The following is a 26,009-nucleotide window of genomic DNA, read 5'->3' on the forward strand; positions in this document are numbered from 1 at the left end:
TGGGCGTCCCGGTTCCCTGCCGGCGCCGTGTCCATCTCCGCGCGGGAGCGGGGAGCGGCCGCTCCTCTCCATCACACGGCTGGAACGGACGCTGACACTGCCCTTTGCCCAGTTCTGGCCCCCGCAGCGCAAAAGAGACAAGGAGCTACTTGGGGCGCCACAAGGATGATCAGGGGTCTGGAGCTTCTCTCGTGCGTAGAGAGACGCAGGGAGCTGGGACTGTTTGGGCTGGAGAAGACAATTAGAGGGGATCTCATCAGTACATAGAAATATCTCAAAGGTGGGTGCCAAGAGGATGGCGCCAGACAAATTCCAGTGGTGCCCGGTGGCACAGCATAATGTCCCTAAACTAAAACACAGGAAGTTTCACCTTAACATAGAGAATTTCTTTACACTGTGGGTGGCAGAGCAGTGGAACAGCTGCCCGGGGAGGTTGTAGAGTCTCCCTCTCTCGAGACACTCAAAATTCACCTGGGCGTGTTCCTGTGTCACCTGCTTTACGTGACCCTGCCTTGGCAGAGAGGTTGGACTGGATCATCTCCAGAGGTCCATTCCACACATACCAATTCTGTGATTCTGTGCGAGATACCCCTAAGCGTACAAGGGAGGCGGGCATGCTGCCCACGCCTGTGGAGGAGCTGGCTGCTCAGAGCCGCCGGGGAGCGGGGAACTGGCGCTCCCACCGCCTGGCACCCTCGGGACAGGCTCAGGAGAGCCAGGCGGTGCGGGACCCCACTGCCTCCGCTCGTGGAAGGCCGGCCCGGGGGCCGCGGAGAGAGGCGGGGCGGCAGCGCCGGAGCGGCGGCTGGGCGGGCGCGGTGGGACCCGCTGTGGGCGGCCGCTCGGAGGGGACTGGTGTGCGGACAGCTCCGCCGTCGTGCCTGCCATCGCCGAGTTCTACGGCCCGGTGGGCGGCGGTGGCAGTGCCCGGCGGCGCGGAGCGGCGGCCGCCCAGGCGCCTCGGGGCACGGGAGGGCGAGCGTGCGGCGGCGGGCAGGTCCCGCTGCAGCCCGGGGCGCTCCTGCTGCCTGCCAGCTCCGTCTCCTGCGGGTTTTCCTGGGATTGTAGCGTGCCCTTCTATGGCTGTCGACTTCTTTTTATTCTCCGGTCCCTGGCATGCCTAAAATTAAGGAATTTTTACCTAGTTTTTCAGGTATAAAATGGGAAGGTTTACTACTCACCATACTACTACCGGTAAGTAGTGTGTAGCAGGTCCTGTCTTTGTCGAGACTTGTGGTGACCAAGCATCAAATTTTTGGTGCTAGATTACCCTAATCTAGTACCCATTTACACAAAGAGGTGTCAGCGCCTTGAGGGGCATGCATGGCAGTGATGGGTCAAGATTAAAAAGTACCTTGGTGTTTGGACGCAAGGTTTTCCTGGTTTCTCCCAGACGTGTTTGGCTCCAAGAAGGCAAAGCTTTCATGGAGAGTTTGCCTTTAGGTAACAGGTATGGTAGCAGGTATGAAGTAAGGAGTGTGTTTTTGGAAGAGGAGGAGATACCTGTTTAAGAAGCAACTGAAGTATGGAAGAGAGGGAAGAGGAATAATGTAATTGTTGCTTCCTTCCAGTTAGTCATGGTTTACCCCTGTGTCCTCTTGTACCTTTCCAATACCTCTCAGCTGCTGGAGAGAGCTTACAAGAACAGTCACAGCAGCAGAGCCAGACTGCTGTGTATGACATACCTTGGAAAGGGAGTAATGCTCCTGACATCCTGTTGATGTAAAGTATGGCAATGATAGAACCACTAGAATAAGATAATCCACTGGGCTTTTGGGTCGTTTGCCCTTCCATGAAAATCACCTATCCAGGAGCAAACCTGCAGGACAGGTGTTTTCTGTTTTCTGGTCTGTAGGAGGTGGTTCGTGCACAAATGAGGAGCTGGAGTTTCTGCTTTGTCTCTTTTATACTTTAGAGTGGGCAGATTTTTTTTTTCCCCCCCAAATTCCATCCTTGTCTGTGTTTCTCTTTCAAGCCATGTTTCTTTGACTGCCAACATGTAGTGGAAGAAGAAGTAAGTGTCTTGCTTCCCTGGCTGGAGTTTGTATCATGGGAGGTTCTGCACATACAGAGTAAGTAATTCCATGGTGTACTGCCATACATTGCTAACTTGTTTTCTTCTTGTACTTAGCTGCCAAAGTCCTAAAAATGGCGGCTGGTCTATGCAACTGAAGAATTTTGAGAGTGTGTGAGGGAAACTGTTGGTTTTTTTTGTGTGTCTGATGTCACTGTGCACGAACCAAAAAAGGGAGGAAAAGGTCAGGATAAACAAGTTATTGAAGACAGCAAGTGTGTTTTGTAGCCAGCTATGGAGGGGGATGGGTTTCCTTCTGCTGTATGTGCTGGTTCAGTCTGGGGTAGAGTGAATTTTCCTAATAGGCACTGGTATGGGGGGATGTTTTGTGCTGGAAAAAGTGTTGGTAACTCAGGCATGTTTTAATTATTTCTGAGCAGACCTTACTCAGACCTTTTCTGCTCCTCACCTCACTCAACTACCAAGTGGGCAGAAAGCTTTTGGAGGAGACACAGCTGGGACAGCTGATTCCAACTAACTCAGTGGATTTCCCAAGCCCTACGGCGTAATGATCAGCCTGTAGAGCTGGAAGAAGGAGAAGGAAGCAGTTTGGGCCTTTAGGGTGGTGGCATTTGTCTTCTCAAGTCACTGTTACGTGTGGACATGCTTTTCTGGGGATGGAGAACACCTGCCTATCCATGAGGAGTGCTGAATGAATTCCTTATTTCACTTTGCTTGTGTGAAGAGCTTATGTTTTCCCTATTGGACTGTTATTATCTCAACCCCCACAAGTTTTCTCACATTTACCCTTCTGATTTTCTCCACCATCCTGCTCTGAAGGGAGTTACCAAGCAGCTGGACAGTGCATAGTTGCTGGGTGGGATTAAATCACAACACTGTACTGAGCTGATTAATGGTGGTATAGAAGCTTGTGAAAATGCTAGAAGCTGCACTGGTGTCTAGATCAATAACTGAGGCTTCAGATAGTTGGACAGACACAGAAGAAAGTTTGCCCCAAAGCCTGCTGTGTTGTGGCAGCTGTGTACAAATCAGTAAGCTGTACGCTGAAAGGGGAGGAGAAAAAAAGCCAGTGTTGAGGCCAGTCATGTTTAGGCTCTCTTCAGTAATACCAAGTCATTGTTAGGGCTTGATTTCTCTGTTAGCAACTTCTGAAAATTAAGACAGTGAGTTGCAGTGGATTGATGGTATTGTGCAACTGTGTCCTCAAAAAACCAGATGCCCACAGGACAGTTATGAAGTTTTGGCCCTCCTCTATAAAGTACCTTAGCTGGCATCTAAATGATATTCCTTCTAGGGGGAGTTTGTTCTGACTGATTCAAACTCCCTCCAAGTTCCAGGAAGCACTCTTCAGCAGACCTGAATCTGGCATCTGGGTCATTAAGCTTTAGATTAAAGCCTTGCAAATCCACATTGTAAATTGCCATGGCTAGGCTCAGAGTTGTGGTTGAGGTCTCACGCAATATTCATTTAAGCACAGAACTGGAGCATTTTATCTGAAATGTATTTTTTTTTAAATGATTTATTCTTGTGGGATTTAAACAGAAAACAAAAAACATTCAACAGAATTAAATCTGTAGGATAAATCTCTTTGGAGGTTTTGTATAAATCGATCAAACTAATTTTTTAAAACATACACTGGTTGGACTTAGCAGGATTTTTATCTAGCTAAAGTGATTCAGATCTTACACTTTTTCAGTACAGAGGCCACAAAACACTCCATTAGCTCAAATTGAAGGAAGAGTTATAAAAACAATGTATTTTTTTCTTTTTTTTCCTTCTGAAATGAATAATGTGTTCTGATGCAGTGTACCCTACTCCACCCCATAACAAATGCCTCCAAATGTTCAAAACAATTTTCTTTGTGAAGAGGTATTTACAAAATAAAAGATATTGCTTATTTTTTAAATAAGCAACAATACCTGAAAACAGTATTTTTTCCTGTTAGCTGGGAAAGTCAGTATCAAGCAATTCAATATGTTGCATTTAGTTGCGCTTGTAATTTCCATTTACTAAGGGAATTGCCAGGGTTTTATTCTTCTTTTTCTCCCTAGTGGCATGGAAATAAAAGTTTTCAAAAGTTATAAGGTAGTCTTAAGAATGTGAGAGAATACTTGTACTCTCCCTATAGCATCATTTTTTTACCACAGAAGAGCTTTAGTATACATGAATGTCATGTTTAGGTACCAGGATATGGAGGAAACACACCCTCTGATGGTACTGGGAGATACTTTAGTTCAGTTTTGCTTTCTGCTCAGAAAGACATGGTGCAGTTGGTTTCTCTGTAGTAATTGAGTGCTGCAGCTGCTCTCTGGGAGGTGTAATCAATAGTGATGAATACCTGAGCTTTGGTAGGACTGCAGGCAACATCTGTGTCAAGACAGTGGCCAGATGTGAGTGAAGTTGCATGATCATGATCTAAGCAAGCCCATTCTCTCTGTCCTATAGGCCTTTGTGATGAATATCTATAATATAATTAATTAGCTGAAAATTAAAACTAAAGGTCCAGAATCCAAAATAATGGACTGTTACTGAAGGGCTGCTTGACTATTTTCCAGAACTGTAACATTTATCATTGCTTTTTGCAGATGCCAAAGGAAATCTTCTGTAGTAGTGATGTAAATTTTGCACTTATTGGAATTATCAAAGTATTTGAATTGTTCATTACTAAATCATGGAGGCCAATTATGTATTAATATAAAGAATGGACATGCAATGTAATTTCTGAAGCCATACTTTAGTATTTTTTAGTACTACAATTATTTCAGCTTCTGAGATGTTAGAAAATTCTCCCGATGACCACTGCAAAGAGTACAAGTCATGCTCAGGCTGCAGTTTGCAAGGGTTTTTTTGTATTTGCAGGCAGGACCTTAGAATGTTGGGAATTCATTCCCAGAGGAGTGCTACTATAGCACAGAACTGCTCCCTTGTTGGCTAATAACTTGTATAAATCTACATTGCTACAGCTGTGGTACGTAGATCTAGTGTGACCTTTATCACCTTGTTCCTAGGTGGAATAAGGACTTTCTAGCCAAATTTTGATAGACTGTGATTGCCTGTTCTGATTTTCTTCATTGGTCAGTTTCATCTGTAGAGACGGAAAAGTTTACTTCCAAACCACTTGGTTTATGACCACTTATTTTTGCCCCTTGACACTTCCCTCCAGCTTAACTGTGTCTAAAAGCCTAAAATGCATAGAGCACTCCCAGGCCCCCAGAGTACTTGTTCCTATTCCATCATCCCTGCTGTCACTGTGTATGCTTCCTACCTGCTTTGGAGTGAGGGAAGTCTCCCTGTTCTGTGTATGTGCCAGCACGTCATGCACTGGGGTCCTTGTCGATGACTGTATTCCCAGTTTTGCTGACAGTCTCTGCTGCATGGAGACTGGGTGGGGTTTTTTGTGAATGAAAGTTGCTCAGATTAACCTGTTTTGTTGACTGTTGCTTTGGATGAGGTTGCTTTACATGAGTTAAAACTTGATCTGCGTCTTAAAATCTGTTCCCAGACTGTGTTAAGAGGTTGACAATAGTTGCTAATGAAAAAATTCCTATGTTATTCTTGAATTATTTCTCCACTAAATTTTCATTATTGTCGGCACAAGTTCGTAACCTGTGAAGAGGTGGCCAGTCCCAAAGGAATGTTCTTGACCCAGAGTTATTTTCTACATCAGCTTCAGAGTAGTATTGTTTGGGGTGATTTTCTCTTAGGCTTGGGATCAGCAGGCAAACATGAGCAAGCTGAGGATGGAGATTCCTCCTGTCCATTGGCCCATTGTGAAGCAGCAGTAGAGTCTTTTCATAACTCAGTTACTGTGCCAAGGCTGGCCCTCAGCACTGGCAGCTCCTGGGAAGATCTAAGTGATCACTACTATAATCACAGTTCCTGCTAATTGATAGTAAAATGTTTTCATTATTTACAGACCCATGCTTTAGACTGTTTGTAAGCAAGAAAAATCAGAAAACATGTCTTCATTCAAATTTTGCATATAAAATTTAAAAAAATTAGACCACCTAGCAGTGGTCCTAATTATAGCCTTTCCACCTTCCTATAACTAGTTTTCAATCATGCTCTGTAGTGGAGAACCAAAGGAAAAACTGAGCTGTAAAAAGACTTAAAGCTCCAGGCTTACTTTACCCTGTACAAAAAGGGTTCTAACTCTTAGCCTAACATTGAATTTCTTCCAGACAATAACTATTGCTCAATAAATTGACTTCCATAAGGCTTGTCTAGCTCTGCCTAATGTCAGTGCTTCTAGTGCTTTTTCCGTGCATTGATAGCCATTGAGAGGACACGACACTGGTCCTCAATAGCTTGATCTTGTACACTTTTAGTTGCCACAGTCTTGAACATAGATTCTCATTAAAACTCTTTTGGGAATTGACTTGAATTGTGGCTAGCCACATTTTCCATTCCTGAAAGCTTTTATGCAGTTACTAATTTAATGTTGTTAAACAAAACAAGTCGATGCTTTTGCAAAAACAGCTCAGCATAGGCAGAAATAGGGAGTCATAACTTGTTGAACTGGGGCTTCACTGTATGATAAAATGTTATTATAGAAAGCCTGTGGATATTTAAGATCTGTTTATTTTCTGTCTTTGTGAGACTGTTTGGTTTTTTCCTAGATAAGCAACGTCTTGTTTTTCATTTTACCACCCATATGTATGTGCTTGTTCTGTCAATGTGCAATCTGCTTCAACAGTGGAATATATTTAATATGGATTCTGTTAATTGTGGTTGGTAAGTTGATTATTCTGTATTTGCCAAATCATGTGTGAATTGAGAGAGGACATAAGTTTTTCCTGCTTGTACTTGAGTGTTTTTTAAAACAAAGCAATCCTGACATCTACGGAAGAATTTGCTTGTATTTGCTTAAAGCCAAAGCAGACATAATTTCTGGAGGCAAAATGCCTTTTGCAAACTGAGGCTGGTGGAATATTTGACCATAGTTCTGTTCCTTTCCAATCCTTCCTTGCATACTTTTTTTCATCTTGTGTTTGGGTTTACTCTATAGCAGTGCTGACCCTCATTGCTTAAATAAGAGCTGAAGTGCCAGTGCAACTTAGGAGAGGAATAGAGCTTATACTGAGAAGGCCCAGAGGTGTAGATGTGAGATTCTGAAGTGTATTAATTCCTGGAGGCACTTCAAGGGGATAATCAGAGCCCTCTGGGGTAGTGTGACACTTTCCATATGTAAATCTGTATCATGGAGTAGTCATTGGATGCTGCTTTTTCTCTTTTCTTACCCATTCTTGTGCTATTGAGGAAATTCTGAAGCAATATTTGGCATTTACTTCTTAATTGGTTTTGCTTTTTACTTTTCCACCTGATATTTCTTCAGGCACATCTTTTCTAGTAGGAGCTGATATTTTTAGCTGCTACTTTTGTGATCTACTTTTGTGATGTACTTTTTTTCATTATTAGGGAGAGTATGAAAACTTGATTGCCTCTTAGTGAAGTCGGTGGTTTTTATAGCCTTTTCTAGACCATTTCCTGTAGCTACCATTTCCGGTGAAGTTCTGAGCATGAACAGAATATTTCAGTCTATTACAGTGCTGCAGCTGTTCATAATACTGTCTCTTGATTCATTCTTCTAGGAATTGGATCTGTTTATTTTCATGCTACCCTCAGTTTCTTGAGCCACATGCTGGATGAGCTGGCTATTCTCTGGGTTCTGATGTGTGCTCTTGCCGTGTGGTTCCCTAGGAGATACCTGCCCAGAGTTTTTCTAAATGACAGGTAATCATACAATGATACCTGTACACTTTCATGTTTTCTGAAACTTCTTGTGCTAACACCTAAACCTGCACATAATGGCACCAGATTATCAACCACTATCACTGCTATTTTTTCTCTACTCCATTGTCTTCCAGTTGCTTGTATCTCATTCAGCCCATTTTGTTCAAAATTCCCAAGTCAGCAGTTGCTGGTAGTGGGATTTGTGTCCTGTAACTTCAGGTGAGATGTTAGATGAGATGTTCTTGTTGATTTTAGGGAGACTTTTATGATGAGTAGTTTATAAAACTTACAGCTAATGTAGAAGACGCCATATTTCACTCTTCCTTTTGTATATCCTGAAGGGTATATACAAGTGAACCGATGGAAGTCAGCTGAACATTCATGTGAATTTTTAAAACAGTGGTTAAGGAAGGTGTTTAGGCCTTCAAAGGCCAAGTGTTTATTTAGAAAACTATTGTTGTAAGGGGATTTTTGTTCTTTTTCTTGCAGGTTTAAAAAAATATAGCCAGTTTAAACCATTTGATTGTAGTTTGCCTGCCCCCCCCCCCCCCCCCGAGTAAAAACATAATGTCGTTCTTTAATGCAGTAAGGAAGTTAAGGTAATGGAGAGGCTTGAATTGCAGCATCAGTGTTGTTCTCTATGGAGATTGCTAAGACTTTTGCCCTCTTACACTGCTACTCTCTGCAGGAGTTTTTTGGGTTTATTTGTTTGATTGTTGGGGGTTTTATTTGGGTGGTTGTCTTATTCTTGATAATATACGGGATTAGAAGTTGCTAATGCATGGAGCGAAGTTTGGTGCATAGACTGACCATACCTCAAAATAGCTCGCACTGGGTAGAGTGTACCTATAATTACTGTATGCAGCCTATGTGCATGGCCCACTCCTCTTCAACATCATCATAAATGACTTGGACCTTGACACAAGACTGGAAGGAATACTTCAAAGTTTGATGACCACACTAAATTGGGAGAAGCTGTTAAATCCCTTGAGGGCAGAGAGGCCTCCACAAATGAGAGCAGTCACCAATCAGGTGAACTTCAACAAGGGAAAGTGCTGGATTCTGAGATGGGGCAACCCTGGATGTATGGGGAGACTGGGAATGAGATGCTGTAAGCAGGGCCATGGAAAGGCACCTGGGGGTCCTGGCAAGTTGAACATGGGTCAGCAGTGCCCTGGCAGCCAGGAGGGCCAACCCTGTCCTGGGGGGCATCAGGCACAGCTTCACCAGCCAGGCAAGGGAGGGAATTGTCCTGCTCTGCTCTGAGCTGGGGCAGCCTCACCTCGAGTGCTGGGGGCTGGTTTGGGCACTGCAATATAAGAAAGACATTAAACTGTTAGAGAGGATCCAAAGGAGGGTAACGAGGCTAGTGAAGGACCTTGAGGGGAAGCTGTATGAGAAGCAGCTGAGGTCACTTGGTTCATTCAGTTTGGTGAAGACGAGATTGAGACAAGACCACATCGTAGTCTTCAACACCCTAATGAGGGGAAGAGAAGGGGCAGGAGTCAGTCTCTTTTCTGTGGTGACCAGTGACAGGACCTGAGGGAATGGCCTGAAGCTGAGTCAGGGGTGGTTTAGGTGGGATATGAGGTGATAAAATGCATACCTTGCATTGTAGCCCAAGACAAAGCCCTAACCTAGAACAGGTTTGATTAATATTTTTAAGTTTTTTGCTTTGTCTGACTAATCCTCTAGTATTATGCCTATCCGTGTGCTCACAGCTGTACTGTTCACTTTCATCATCATCATCATACTTTGAATTGTCAATGCTGAAAATGTTATTATCTACCATGACCAATTAGTTATGTTATTCATTAATATTATTCATTAAGACATTCATGTCAGATCAGAACTTCCTACATAAGTAACTTGTTGCTTTCCAGCAGAAAGAAAAACTTTAAAGCAAAAGGCAAATGAAATGAGCCTAGGTGAAGGTCATGACACTTGTGGCCATGGAATGGTACCGTACAAATATACTGAAACCCTACTTCAAACATAGAAGGCCATCCTTGGACAACAATTTTAAAAGGACAGTAGTTAAAAAGCAGCGTGGTGATCCTCTTCCTCAGCCATAGAGTGGATGTGAGTTGTCTGAAGTGCAGACCTGGAGTTTAAACAACAGTTAACGTATATTTAATTTAAAAGTTGTCATGCTGTCTACAAAGGGCACAATAGTGATTTTGTATTTGCTAAGAATTTACCAAATCTTGGTCTTATAAAAAGTCTGGCCATTCTCACCTACTGTTGAATTTGATTAAGGAAATATTCCAACTTAGCATGTAAGTTTCAGTATCTTTGAAGGCTCTAAAGAGATAAAGGAAAGTTAAGCATACTGTAATATAGCTGTAGAAGCTGATGCATTAACAATAAGAAAATATCCTAAAAATCCATGTTAAGTGCTTGAAGAATGATGGGACAGAATGTTTTTGAAGACATACAGTGCTGTGTGCAGAGGTAGACCTAGTTTTTGTTACATTATTAAAATAATGTTGAAATTTCTGGGTTTAGTAATTAAAAGTTTTGAATTTAAAGACATTTTTCTGCCTGTATAAACTCTACTCAGGAGTCAATTTAAAGCTGCTGTGGGCGTCTTGTCTGGAGTTGCCACCTGCCTGGTCTGCCATTAACAACATCTAACGAATGATGCTGGGAGTTCCCTGCACTGCTTTTCTCATTGCTGAGTTGAAGAGGTAAGTACAATTCTCCAGAATGCAGGCAGCGTTGCCTCATTCTGATGTCTCAGATCCTTAGGACACCATGAGATGATACACTATATCCGGCTTCAGTGCATGTGACAGCAAATCAGAAATGCTTCTACCACAAGCAAGAGCAAATCTAGTATATATTTTTTGGCAGTTCAGACATTTTTTGACAAGGATTTCTTTTCCCTAGGACTTTTTAGTAGGTCAGACATTTTCTGTGTTCTTGCAATATGCCTCTTGCTGCATTTAACTCAAATTTTTTTATTTATTGTGAAATTAGGGCCCAGGTTTCACTTTATGGATAGCATTTTTACTGTACAGTGTGCATAAGGGTGAGGTGATGGCATGGTTGTAGTTTGGATGCTAGTGGGAGCAAGGTCCAAGCACATGTGGAAGATGTTCCAACTCCCAGAGTTGTACTGTGAGTCTTGCATGGCTTTGTCATCTAATACGAATAATATGATGGAGTCAGAGTGACAAATATAAGGTTAATCACTACATTTTGGAGGATAGGTGTCAGTCAAGGTTGTAAAAATAATAAAATCAGAATGCAAATAGAGAACAACTTGAGACTAATTTCCATATTTTAGAGAGTGTTCTGTTATAGTGATACCAGCAGCTGTCCAGAGGTTCTTGGTCCATCTCTTCACCCACAGCAAAAAGGATCAGAGGAGTACCAGGATTTGACCTTGTCTTTTTTCACCTCTTCTCCACTGTCTGAGAAAGATTATGCTTTCTCTTTTATGTTGCATCAAAACAAGTTGGAAGAAAGTGTCTTCCTTCTAATTGCATATGTTATAATAGAGACTTTTCTGTTTGCTACATTATCCTGATCTGCCTCTGCTATACAATGGAAGCCTCTCCAAACAATGTTTTCTAAAGGTGCTCATGAGTCTTTTCTCATTAGGCATCCTTCTGTGTATTTCTGTGGTCAAAGACACTTGGAAACAGCATACAAGTTAGTTGTGGACAAGGTCAGTAGTGGAACAATATTGGTGGTTTCTCATTTTGATGATGGCACAAAGGAACTACTGACCAGGGCAAAGGGACATCTGGTTGTACCACAGAATAATCTGTGAATTCTCTGTCAGTTCCATATCAGTTGCATAATCTCCTGAGAAACTTGAATGTGTCTCCTTAGTGTCTCCTAAGTTTGGGTACTGTTTCACATCTTGGAATTGGTATGCCTATAGGTATTTGTTTTTTAAACTCTTTCTGCAGGGTCATTGTCCTGGTTTGGGACAGATTTGGGAGGAAATCCAGCATCACAAAGTCACCCCAGGACAGTAATATATTACTAAAATGTCTGAAGTTTCCTGGTCGTGTTTTTTTAACGAGAAAATTAAGGACACAGATAGACCTTCTTTTAGACCTTAGCTGGTGAATAAAAAAGGACCGGAAGTGACATAGGGCCTTCTCTGGCTGTGCATTGGGACGGTTTATTACCACTGATATTTGTGGATGAATTTGTAAGTGCAAAAGGCTTAAAAGTAAAAAAAAAACAAAACCAAGTTTTATTATAAGCTATGCTGATCCCTTTGAAATTTAAAGGGTTACATTCTTGTAAACTGAGAGGTAAGGAGTCAGTCATCTCATCCCCTTTTGCAGGAGGAAAATTAATCTAAACATTATTTAAAAGGTTTGCTATTTTTCTATTCTTTGGTACCATAGCTGGGAGGAGACTTCACATCCAAGTCTGGCAGGCCACAGTGGAAATTTTTCTGTGAAACAGATATTTGAGGGAGAAAAGTTGCTTTTGTTCCATGCTGAAGTTTTTGATATTTTAGACCAAAACTCCTTGTTGTTATTCCTATTCTAGGCTGTGTCAATTTTGTATGGAATTTTGGAGAATCAAAACCACTGTGTTTTGAACCCAAAATTTTCTGCATTATGTTTGTCTTTGATGAGGAGATAATATTGTCACAAAAGAGCATTAAGTTCTTAGATATGGACCTGGTAAGGTAGAGTGTATGGCTGGGAAGTATTGTGAGTAGGAGGTGATCAAAAGAGCAAAAGGTAGTCGTGTCCTTGAAAGACAAAGAAATTGTAAAACTTTATTGTCATTTCTGTCACAAAAAATTCTTTCCTATGTTTCTTAAAAGAAAAAGCTCTACTAGAAGATGGTATCGGTGGGAAGGTGGATGTGTATCCTTTGATTGTCCTAGTCCAAGCCATTGATGAAATGAGCAGGGTCTATGCCTTTATTAATAGTCAGCTCTTTATTAAAAAGTCAGCTCAGCAGGGGGCTTGACAAGGAGCTCGCCCCCACCGTTTTAGCTTTTTCCTGGGGGCCGAAGGGTGAGAAGGCGTGCAGAGTCCAGCAGCAGCTGTCCCTCTCCTTCCCTCCTGGTAATTCCAGGAAGTGTGTGTTCCTTTGGTCCTGCTTCCCACAGCCCAGTCCAGTCTGGTCCTCTGCAGGTTACAGTGACAGGTCAGACACAGACTAGGGATGAGGTTCCCTTTTCCCCAACCAGCACATCCATCCAGCCCCCTCCACTGTGCCCAGCCTTCCATTTAGGGGTGTTTTTATCCCCAAAACCCTCTCCGATGATTCCACTGGTCTCCCTGTTTTGCATCCCAGTCCTAGAATGGTAGTGAGGGTGGGAGGGTAGGTGATTCCCAGGAGCAATTAGCTAATTAACATTTCAATATCAGTATTTAGTTCAAGCCAAGTGTCCCAGACAGGCTGTTTTGTTCATAACAATTGAGATTATAATGTCATCAAATTAGTAGCTATTTAGGGAGGCATTCAAGACAATACCCAAAACACAGGGTACTTTTTACTGATAAAAAATTTTGTTTTGTTACCTCACCTCTGCCTTGCTTCAGAGCCAGACTGTAAGTGAAGTTAATTTGTTAAGTACATTTGTGGTGGAATCATTTTAATGATGCATGTCTGGCATTGCTTTATAACTATTTATTTATGTTTTTCTCCTTAGGTGTGAAAACCTGCCTGTATACAAACTGGGTTTCTTTTCAGGTCTTTGGTGGATGCTAGCACTTTTCTGTTGGATCAGTGACAAAGTGTTTTGTGAGATCTGGTCCTCATTCAGCTTTCTTTATTTGCACTGTGTATGGTAAGTGCTGTGTATAAAGTCCAGATTTTGATTCAAATGTGATCCATTCTCACCACGTTACCCTTCTGTGCTACTTGGGGCTATTTCTGTTTAATTATAAACAGAATATATAAGCCCAGAACAAGTCTTGTGCTATTCAGGCTGGCAGATTTACTCTGGATTGTATTCTTAAGCCACTAGGTTCATTAATTATAACTGAATTCCTTGCCATACTGGTCACTAGAAACATAGCTGTGACTATGAAAACTTAAAGTGTCGTTGATAATGATGGTATGAAGATTAGTGATGAATGAAGATTAGTGATTAATTAATGATGGTGAAGTGGAGAAGCAGTAAAGGGCTTTGATGCCTTTCCTCTTTTACCACCCAACAAATCAGTTACTTACTTGAGGTGACATATCTCAGCATTTCTGCACAAATCTGACAGGTGCAGAGAAGCCAAAAAAAGCCTGGAGCCTATTTAGACCAGAGATAAATTGCAGTTTTGTAGTCGTCCTTTACAAATATTCTTTGCCCCCATGCAAAAGACAGACAGCAATATTATGGGGGGCTTGTGAGAAGATGGTGAAGGACAGACTGATTTTAAAGTATGGTGGTACAGTTGATTGCTTTATTGAATTTATGTTACTGATGCTTTTTTTCTTTCCTTTTTTTTTTTTTTTTTTTCCTATCTTGGTGTGTGGGTGGCTATTCTCAGGCACATTTTGATTTGCCTTGTGGCATATCTAGGATGTGTCTGCTTTGCTTACTTTGATGCTGCCTCTGAGATCCCTGAGGAGAGCCCTGTCATAAAGTTCTGGCCCAGTGAAAGGTGGACATTCATTGGAGTTCTCTATGTCACCTCCCTCTGTGCACACAAAAAACATCTGTGGAGATTACATGAACTTGGAAGCCATGGAATGGGGATGGATTTTCAATTTATATTCCAGCACAGACAATATTTACATAATGATAAATGACTAGTGTTGTATTTTCTTTTCTTCCTAAGACAGCCATCACTTCAAGTGTCACAGGAAGAGGAGGAAAGTGTGTTCATTCCTCTCTGAAGAAGAGAGAGGAAGCAGGAACATGGGGCACTTGAACTCTAAAGTAACAAAATGGCTTCTTTGTTTTTTTGCACTGTGTTTTTGATGTAGCATTTCTCTTGATAAAAGCTCTTTTCAAATACCAAGGTCAAGGAATGGTCTTTTTGTAGAAGGTCACCTTTAGTGCTTGATCCACTTCTTTTGTAACTTTCTTTGTGAAAGAAGACAGTCCAAGATGCCTACAATGCCATCCTGTGTCCTTCTTAGCTCTGATTTTACTGCAGTTACACATGGCCACAAGAGTGTGCTTGAAGCCCATGCTGTTCCCAGCCTGGTGTGGCATCCAGGCTGTGCATCGCTTTGGATCGCAGAATATATGGTTGCTTCCCCAAGTACAACCGGAGATGAGTGTTTGCAGCTGGATTACTCTGTAAGTGCAATTAGGCAGTGTAAATGCAGAGGGAGCTGACAGAAGTCCCTAAAACTAGGTAGGAGTTTGAGGATTTTATTCTATGTCCACTGTCCTGTGAATACTTGTATGCTGCATATTTCCTTCTTGCAGAAATGTCACAGAATCAACCCCTCTCTACCTCTTGAGACATGTTTGATGTTTAATTTGGCATTGAAGTGCTCACAGAAGTGTGAACATTACCTTCAGTAAGATCTCAGGTCAGCATTGATTGACAGTGTGATTAAACTATAAAAACTCATAGATGCCTAGCAGCACTCTAATTTGAGAGCTGACTTTGCACCAATGCATTGCAAGTGATCTCAAAAATAGTCCAGAGCTCTGCTGGTTGTACTTAGGAAAAAAGTAGATAACTGCTTAAAAACCAAGCTAAAGACCTAGATTTCAGTGAGCAGTGAGATGTAATATTGAATCTTGCATTCTTGCAAAAGATTCTTATTTTCTGTGTTTTTTCAGTCCATTTTGTAAAGATAAGGGATGTCTAGGTCCATTTAGTTTTAAGATTATTGGTGTTGAGGTTCAGGAATTGCTATAGTTCTTGCAAGCAGCTAATACAAGGCCTGTTTAAAAAAATGGTGCAAAGTTAGGCATGTTTTTCAAGTATGAGCAATTGTAGCTTCTAATCTCTGCAGTTTTGGAGAAAAAAGGGTCTACTCACATTCCTCAGAACTCTAATATCAGAACTCCAAGCAGGCTAAGGCTTTGAATGTACACTTTTATTAATAAGTGTTATTTCCTTTTTTAGTATTAGACTATGAATATGATTTTCTCTTTTGTTTACATGTCTTATGTTGTACTTGTTTTTTATCAATGCAAAAATGTTCTCTATACTGTATCTTCTTTATGAAAGTTGCTTTTAGCAAGAACTTTTGGCTGAATTAATTTTCAAGGATTTTGAAACCTTTAAAACTTTTTTATTAAAATTTATGCATAGAGAGCAAGAAGTAAGGTGTATGCTGATACTCTTGAAGCAAATTGTTAGTGGGAGATACGATTTTTTCAGGAAACCTTCAAAACAGGTGAGTAGGCTACTGTCACATGACTGCCAAATCATAAAATCAGCATAAAACCTTTCCAGTGGAACAATACATATTTATACCACTTGCTAGTAGGTTTGAAACATCTTTTTTTTTTTTGACACACAATGATACAATTTTTGTTAGAAACCTGTTTATAAAAATGTACATACTGATGTTTGTTATTCTTTGAAAAAATTCTTTTTTCCTTTGCTTTCCTCTCCACCAGTTTTGAAATGCTCAGCTTCAAACACTTCTCAGGAATTAAAAGTTCTATTATTAGATCCTTATACAGATAGAATGCTGGCTGGAACCCAGATAAGTTTTCTGATGCCTAACATGGCCTTACTTGGAGTAAGACTTTTTGACAGTGTTTGCTAAATTACTATGTTATGGTGAGTAAGTTATTTTCAGTATTACTTGGGAATCTAATAACTTCATACATAGTGTACTGTTCAAAAAGACTGGAGCCTTTCTACTTAATATTTTGCTTGAAAGTAACCTCTGACTCAAAAGGTTCTACTTAATCTGCTGCCAGTTGCCGTCTTCTACTCTGCAGAGTCTGACTGCTCACAAAGAAGTAATTTTGTAATTAAAAAAAAATCTCAGTAGGGCATTCAGCTATTGAAGAAGTAAATAAATGCAGATAACAGGCCAAGAATCATCTCCTGTATTTTTATTATCTAGACTTTTTTACCCTTTATGGGAGATTTTGTGAACAAAGGTCACTATGTCTTGCTCAAATCTTCAATGTAGAAATGGTTGGAGTACTCCTCTGTAGCAACAGCACACCACTTTTAGATTTAGCTATTGCACTTTACATTAAATTAGCATATATAAAACTGAAACTGTATAACTACACTTATTTAAAAAAATAAAAAACCTGCAAATTTTCAAGATTTGCAGTTTTACAGATTGCACCTACACAATAATATTAGTACCCAAAGAAGTATATGATTGGCATACAGAAGGGTTTGTGCACTGGATCATACAGATTGATAAAGTATGCACAAGGAGCTGTATTACATTGCAGTATAAAGTGATTTATATGCACCTGAAGGTTTTAAAGCCCCAGAATGTTTTCTTTCCCTGCTGGCAGGAAGTGAGTTAGTTCCTAGAGTTCAGGTTCAATTAGTATTTTAGTCTATTTAGTGGGATGCAATACTGTATTGAGTGTATTGTAAATATTGACATGTAATATCTGTCATTCCTTTAATGTTAAATTTAAGTTTTTTTATGAAAGGATGGTTAGTTTTCAGTGGTAGCAAATGCCCAATTCACAGTCATTTACAACTCAATAAGAACTCCCTAAGGAGTGGCATAGGGTTGGGGGTTTCTTCCATCTCCATTTAAATCTGTGTACTAAATGTTTGTGGAAAACATGTAATACTTTGCAGCATTAAACTGTATTTGGAGTAAATATTGTTTGCTTTTTAATGTATGATGTTTGTGGAGAAGAATGCAGCTGCCAGTGTAATGCCTGAACTATAAGGATAATTGTTTCTTTACACAGTCATCAGCAATTCTGACTCAGTGAGAGAGAGGGAGACTGCATTAGATAGACGATCATTAATTAGTAAGACAGTGATTACTTTGCGTATCAAACTGGTTTTTGCAACTAGAACAAATATTTGAAAACTGCAAGCCTGTGAATCAACAAAGACAAGTAGCAAGAAATGGTTAAAAATGAGTGGCCTGTATTTCCACAAATAGACAAAACTGGGTCAGAGTGAGTACATCTGGGAGAAAAAAGTGAGGATCTTTATCTTCATGTATGTTGCCTAAGACTGTGCTGGGAACTTAAGGAAATGAGATTGTGACTACATAGTAGCCTTGCACCTGCCCTTTCCCTCCTGCTTCCCTTTTACCATGGTTCTCTCACTTCATGTAAAAGACTATTTTTGAGACATTCATGAATCCTCATAAGCAATTGTAATCAAGCTAGAAATAGCTGTTGTGTGAAAGCATAGCTGTAATTCAAGAATGTTACTCACTCAGAATTAATGTCTATAGCGGCTAAAAATTCAAAAACAGCTGGTGGATTGGTTCATACATTGTGTCATTCAGTCTGCTCTTATGTGGAATTTACAGACATGGTTTCCCATGGAGATGAGAGGAGCATCATCATATCACTGCACTTCCCTGATAGCTTCAGCGCTCCATGCTTGTTTTGTCCAAATCTGACAAAGGCAAGAACCTTGGAGGTAATTTTCTACAAGCTGTGTAAAAGATGGTCAGGTAGAAAAGCCAGGCCTATAAGACAACCTATTGTTAAAATAATAGAAACTTACCCAGGAAGGAAATCAAAGTAGTGCTCAGGTTCTGGATTATCTTTTCCTGTGGTTTGTACTAGCTACAGCATCTGGAGCTCCTTACACATGGAAGGAATTTCACATGCTTCTGTTCCAGAGACAGAGGAATTACTTTCTTGTGTAACTCACAAAGATCAACATTTTGCTCCAAACTTACAAGGCAGAAACTCCCCCAAGAGGTTGGCTGACAATGTCTTGTATTGCTATGCTCCAGGCTGTCAGTTAAACACAGTGCAAGTTGAGAAAGACTGCAGTTTGAAGGAGGTGACTTCCATGTCACAAACTCAGGAACCATAAAAACCTGGTTGTAAACTTCCAGCATGTAGTGAGGAGGTGAGTAGGTGTTGGTTAAAAACAAGTCATGTCTACCTAATTTAGTTTTCTTCTACAGGGTATTTTCTGTCCATGTGGCTATAGAAGAAGCTGTACTGTTAGATTTTGACACATAACCATTTTAGCATGGTTTGACAGGACATTATTATAAAAGTGCTGGAAAATCTGTTTTGATAGAAGTTCTGTCTATGGATTTGTGTAAAATTATTTGAAAAGCTGTTCTGAGCTGTCCTAGATGATCCATTTTAAAATCAGAAAAAGGTGTAGAGTGGACATCAGCACAGTCCTTCTTGGGTCACCTTCTGTTTAATTGCTCATCAGTGCATACATAAAAGTTACTGATAAAGTCTGGGAAGATCAGTTGGATACCTGGAGAAAGAAGTCTAAAATTCAAAGGTTGGCTGAATTGTGAAAAAAAACCAAAACAAAACAACAAAAACAAGAACAATGTATTAAATCTATATAGTTATTATTGACAATGCCAAATGCAGAATAACTAGGAAAGGAGTTCTTAGTACAAGCTCTGAAGGATTAGCGTGGATCATGAGCCAAATATAATACAATAAGACATCACCTCATTAAAAAGAAAAACCCAAAATCATTCTAAAAAAATCCTGTAAGAGAGGAAGAAATCCTTTCCTTTAGAGAGTACCAATGAGGATTACCAGCAGTTGGAAAAAACAAAAGGCATGTATGGAGAAAGAGACTTAGCCTTAAAAACCAGTGTGAGATAGATATGAATATGATGCAAGTATGTAGAAGGAAGTGTGCAAAGATTTGTGGTATTTGGAGAGGGTAGGTGCAGGAAACACAGGCGTAGACTGTGGAGGGTCGGTATCTTCATGAAAATAGGTATTTGAGGAGCAATTGGAGAAGCTGTAGGTATTTGTATAGGACACGGACACTACTGATCTTGCCTTGTAAGATGGATATGAAGTAGTTGGTTGTAGCAATGTGGGGGTTTAGATGGTGGATGCTGCTACCTGTTTCCCAATAAGCATCTCCTGTGGAAAAGCTGCTTGGGTAAGCATTCAGACAAAGAAGTCAAGTCCACACACCACGCTCACCAAGTCGTGTGGCTCTGTCTGTATCCCCATTATTTTACGTATTTTTATGGCAAGGTTCCTACATCAATGACAAAGTATAGCACTTTATTGTGTTGCAAGGGTTCTGTTAAGTCAGTGTTGTGGTTTGATATTGGCCAAACATGAGGTACCTGTGAAAGTCATTTGCTCACCTTCTTTTGCTATAGTTGAGCAGAAGAGAGGGGAAAAAAGATTAACGAAAGGCTCAGAGGTTGCGATAAGGATTGGAAGAAAAAATACTCTAAGGGCAAAACAGGTTCAAATTTAAAGGTATAAAGTATGTTTATTATTAGCAGTCAGAGGAGGATAATGAGAAGTAAAATAAGCCTTTAAAATACCTTTTTTCCCCCAGCCCATCCCTCTTTCCTACAGAGAGCACAGTTCGTCATTCAAGATCTTTTTCTGTTTGCTCACAGAGACAAGCCATTTATCTGATATGCTGTTGGGTTCCTCCCACAGGCAAACAGTCTTCTCAAAACTGTTGTGGTGTGGATCACATATCACAGTCCTCAAAGAATAGGCTGCTCTAGTTTGGAAGAAAAGGCCTTCTCTGTCTCTCTCTTTGGGTCTCCCACTAGACCACAACTTTCTCTAACATCTACCTGCTTCAGCATGAGCACTTTTCTCATCGGCTGCGAGTGGATCTCTGCATCCCTCATGGACTTTGTGCATTGCAAGGAGACAGGTTGTTTTACCATGCTCCTCACCACAGCTTGCAAAAGAATCTTGGCCCTGGCGCTTGAAGCACCTCCTCCTCCTCTTTCTTTTCCACTGACCTTGGTGTCAGCATGTTGTTTTCCCTCACATGTCCTCACTTCCTGCTCTGCTCTGACTAGAAAAAAAAACCTGCTGCTTATAGTCACCATTGTCAACAAGTTTCACTAATTCAAAGATTCTTGCAAGATCCTGCAATGCCAAGAAGTTGATTTTGTCTAGGTTCTGTGTCAGGGAATCACTTGTTATGCTTCTGCTGTCAGCCTGGCAACCCCACTGCCATTGCAGAGGCAGCGGTGGCTGCCATGGTGCTGGTGCTATTTAACACCTCTCCTCATGCGGGGTGCTGGGAAGGGGAGGCTGCCGCCGCTGCCACTGCTGCCCTTTCACTGCAGTGCGCTGGCTAGGGCAGCCAGGCAGGCAAGGAGAAGCCACGGGCTGCACCGAGGTGGTGGTAGCTGTGGCAGTGCATTGCCAAGCACTGCGGCAGGGATGGCTCCCAGTGGTGGTGCTTCGCCACCCTGGGAATAAAACTCCGCCTGCACTGTTTTGATTGTCTTCTTAAATATATCATCACAGAGGCGTTACCAAACCTTCTAATTGGGCCAGCAGCATATCCGTCTTCAGAGACGTCAGAGATTGGCTCTGTCAGACATGGTGGAAGATTCTAGCATCTTCTCACAGTGGTCTTCCTGACACCAAAAACCAGGCTGTGCTGAACCAATACAGTCAGTTAACTGTAAAACTTGTTTTTCATGTAGCTCTTATGAAACATTCTTAGAATTAGGAAGTGATCCATTTAATAAATACTAAAAAGGAAAATATCAACAAGCTAAAAATAGCAAAATTCTAAGGGAGTTGTTTTGATTCTCATATTCTCATATTCTCATATAACCTTGGTATCAATGAGGACCGTGAAGAATTCAAAAATATAAAAGATCTGGAAGTTTTCTCTGGATGACTTTCTCTGGGACTGGATGAAAGGTAAAACATATTTTGATCAATAAAGAATAGTGCAACATGGTCACAGCATGAACAATTCAAGTATTGAAAGACACATCAGCAACCACACAGGTACAAAATAAAAGCAAAAGCACTTGGAGACAAAAAATATATATTTAATGAAAAAAGATAAAAGTAATTTGAAAACTCTACATACACTCAATATTTATGTAATTTGCTGTGGGTCTTCACTCTGTTTGTAATGTATCATTTGCGACCATGTTGTATTGGTAGTCTTTCTCCGTGAAAAAGGAAGTTACAAGCCCTTGCAGATGCTCATTTACAGTGATGAGTGAAGTGATCTTGAAACAAACCCATTTTCTGAGAGAAAGAAAAAAAGAGTACATATTTGAACAATGAACCAGAGGGCAAAATCTGCATGAGGCTGGATATTGTGTTGGTATAGAAGTGATACCTGTTATTGATGTTAATGACTACTTGGAGAAATTATCTAACAGCTGGAATGCAAAACAAATGCCTTACTTTAGTTATATGTGGGGGAAAGAGGGCTGTGATGGAGGTGACTGTTCAGGGAAGATGTTCCCTGAACGCTGACAAGAGGTAATTGCTAAGTTGTCCATGGGAGAAGTGGGAAGGAAACTGAATTATGTCCTTACTGGTAGGCAGGAGGGGAAAAGTCACAAGCAGACAGCTGCCTAGGGAGAGACTAGGAAGGAAAAAACCTGAAACAAAATGTGGGCGTTGTAAGAGGACTGCAGAGGAGGGAAGATGACCTATTTTTTTTGTAGAAACACATGCAGCACTGCAACGTGATTCTCCTCATGAAGAGATTTTGGAGTGATGCACTCCTTATAAGGAGTCTACAGGACTGTGGTCTGCTTCTCTGCTGGCGGTGCACCAAGCAAGGATTGCAGTGTACTAGGCAAACAGACAACTCAGTGTTTCGATACTGTGCTGTCATACCTGCACATGATATCTGCAAAGAGAAATGGTGTGGTTCTGTCTCACTGACCACAGTATCTGGACCACTTTTGTTAATTGCTAAGCTGCTTTGCTAACAGGAGAGAAGTATTGATCAATAAATATAGCCAAATATATATTGATCAATATAGCAAAACCCATGTGCAAATTCTGCTGCCATGAAGTGATGGCAAAATAGGGCTAGAAATCATCTCAGGAAGTCACATAAATCAACAGCAGCTTAAAAGTAGGCTCAGCCCATCAAAAATGCCTCGGGAAGGCTTTTGCCTAGCCTGTTCAAAAATTCCAGTGCTGCAGTAGCTACACTTTCCCTTTGTTCCAGTCATACAATCAGAAGGGACCAGTGGACAAACAGAGTGCAAGACTTACTACCAGCACATTTGTGCAGTATGAGGAAGAAGGCTATCGTAGGGGAAAGTTTCCTGCTGCTCCTGCACTCACATGTCTGGCTGAGTCAGGACTTTGATGGTGCCGAAGTCCCCTGGGTAACATGCTAGCTAGTTTGTCACCTTTGTGAACTGTAGTGAAAGGGATGGATCAGGCTAAGGGTGAGAAGATGTGAATTTAGGCTTGCCTTCTGAATTTAGCTGTAAAAGAAACCCTAAAATCAGCCAACCAAAAAAATATAAACTACAAAGAATGAAAACAAAAAAGAACAAAACAAAAAGACAAAAAAAGCCATGGCAAACGTCACTCAATATATTAGTGATGCCTATTATACCTTCCTGTAGAAATAGAGAGGTGTAATCACATTATGACTTTTACTAATCCACTTCCATAATCTGAGTAAATCCGGATCCTGAGAAATGGAGTACGCAATTTGGATTATCTTTGTAGTACTATTACGGTATTTGAAATAATTAAAGAGGGGGTGATGTGAAGAAAAGTTTAATTTGAAAGTTGGACTGAAGCAATCTGGTTCCAGAGCCTGCATTAATTTTATAAATGCAATGGTTTATCTTGGTTACTGTAAACTCTTGGCAATTATTAGGGCCACTGGAAGAATTAAATGTTAAACCAGTGAGCAGGATTCTCTATCTCTAGATGCCCTAACTTACGGTTTACTGGTAGTCATGAAGCTGCAGGGTTATGGAGAGCTGCTGAATTGATTTTTTTGTCTATGCTAAGGTGCTTTACCTTTGAAAGTAAGTCCTTCCTCTGGCAGCGCATAATCAGTTTCTAATACCTTTAAAAACACATCACAATAGGACTGCCCTGGCATGTTCATATATGTGGTTGTGTGAATTCTATTAAATGCTACTACAACCATATCCTACACCTGCAGAGACTTGCTGATATGCTGCTGTCCAATTCTGTTTGCAGGTGATCAGGTAAATTCCCGTTCAAGTCAGTGACACTGTCCTGTATTTTAGACATCTGAAGGTCAGGTATGAAGTCAAGCTAATCAGGCTCTATGTAGAGTATTGTGAGCCTTTCATGAAAATCACAAAGTTTGTATCACAAACTGTGCTGTTTTAAATTTAGGGAAGCAAGACTTTATTCTGGTATTAGGTTACATACTCATGCAATGTTTCCATTCCTTGTTTTAAGAGCTATATCTTTGAGCCTAAAGTCAACAGTTCATGTTGCTTCTGTGGAGCCAGACATCACAATCCATATGCAGAACTGAGGCCTACCATCAAGAAATCAGTTGTGTACCACAGGGAAACCTAGTCTTAAGTGAGAACAGTTTGTAAGGTTTCATTGTGGTATAGATGGAAATAGAATAAGGGGTGGATAATGTCCCAGATTGCAAGGCAAGATGTATTCTATTTGCCAGCTCTATGGCAGATGTTAGTTAAGTGGGCAGGTTTCCTTATCTCTTCCACAACCAATCCTCCCTCCGGGGAAACATCTGCTGATAATGGGCTATTGAATGTCACTGCATGACTGATAAGAACTGTAACACCCCATTGTGAGATACTCTGCCCAGTGGGAGGAGCCAAGCATTCCAAACTGGATATAATCTGAGTTTTTGGGACACTAGACTCAGCCTTTTTTTCCACTGGACCTTTCTACAGGATCACCGCTCACACAGAATCACATCTGCCACTCCAGGAGGACTGCAGCCATTCCAATTTGGACTGCTACCAACACCCTGACCAAAAGAGTGTCAGGTTGTATTCTGACTCTGTCAGTGGTTTTCCTTTTGTATTACTGCATGTATTTTGTTTCTTTTCCCTTTTCCTAATAAATTGTATTTCTGACTTGGAGTCTCTCACTAGCTTTGCTTTCAAACTAGAACACCTGTCCTTCACCCATTCAGGAGAATGAATGAAGAAGCCGGAGCTTCTCTTGCTTGGGTCTCCTGGTCTCTGAACTGTAACATGACATCAATTCATGGATACTGCATGTTTCTTTTCACACTGTAGTGCTGTACCCATGTCAAACTAAGGTGTCTTTATAAAGGGTCTTCTCTTGAAGACAAAAATCCTTGCACTGGATGTCTGTCACAGGAAGCCTGTTCAGTTGAGATTGTGTGGAGCAAACTGGGTAAGTGGCTCAGGTCTTCACAGGCACAAGGGAGGGGGAGAGGGTTAATGGCACTGCGACATCTCGTAGAGCATGACATGAGGCAGCCACCAAAGGCGAGGCTGCATCTGCCATCTGTCTAACAAAGACTTGTTTCTTGCTCCCTGAACTGTGATGGATAGCACTATGTCTTACCACTGAGGGAAAGGAATAAATAACCTGGAAAGGGAAGAAGCCTAGTGTGCCAGAAAAGAGCTGCAATGTGCATTGCCAATACCAGTTTAGCTCGACTGCAGAAACAGAGAAACACTACAAGGAATAAAATGCATAGGATAGGAAAACAACTCGCGGTATCATAAGTGATGTTGGTGAACATTTTCATGGTGTTTTTCTTTTCCTCTCTCTCCTATTCACCACAGCAAATAAAACTGTTGTGTCCTGGGTTTCAAACTCATAGCTCTCCTAGACTGTGTTCTTAAATCTTTAATTCTTTGTGCAACCACTGCCAGTGACTGCAGCACTGAGAACTAATACAGAGAGCAGAGCTGTCAGATACCTTCTAACCTGCTGATACTGGTGGTAGTTTGTGGCTGCAGTGTTTAGCAGCATCAAAATGTCTAAATACATAACATGCATAGGACCTGAGCATGCAAAATAAATTTTAATGTAAGTCACAATATGAAGACCTTTCCACAAGCAGTGCTCTGCCTAAAATGAAAGGCAATGCATCACTTGCAAAGGGGGAGATCAGCTGCTCTCTAAAGACTATGTTATCTTAATACTGCACATTTCTGTAAATTATATGAAAGACGAGTCCTCCACTGAACTGTGATGAATGCCTGACCTCATATATACCTTTTAACTATGAATATCAGAATTTTATTGTAACGTGTGAGAGTTTATTCATTTTTACAAGTGCTAAATTATTTTTTGATTTGACATTTTTATACTTGTGTCATGGGGTGAAATCTTTTCCCAAACCAGCGTGGGGGGCTGCTTGAATCTGCTTTCTAGAGGGATGCCTTTGGAAGTTTACTCCCAAATTTGCCCTAAACCAAGACAACTTGGAAAACTAGGGACAAAGATATGTCA

General features: G+C 41.0%; 1 protein-coding gene across 1 annotated transcript; it reads left to right on the forward strand.

Annotated features, from left to right (window-relative positions):
• The first annotated feature begins 165 nt into the window (after positions 1-165).
• ACER2 (alkaline ceramidase 2) lies at positions 166-24,652 on the forward strand. The gene is given in 9 exon segments (XM_072922861.1): positions 166-259; positions 597-907; positions 6,655-6,769; positions 7,627-7,768; positions 10,332-10,385; positions 10,387-10,458; positions 13,410-13,547; positions 14,245-14,358; positions 14,540-24,652. Coding segments are annotated over 9 exon segments (1,179 nt in total). The 3' UTR covers positions 14,679-24,652.
• Positions 24,653-26,009: the final 1,357 nt, after the last annotated feature.

This window comes from Taeniopygia guttata, chromosome Z, assembly GCF_048771995.1.
Source record: "Taeniopygia guttata chromosome Z, bTaeGut7.mat, whole genome shotgun sequence".
NCBI lineage: Eukaryota > Metazoa > Chordata > Aves > Passeriformes > Estrildidae > Taeniopygia > Taeniopygia guttata.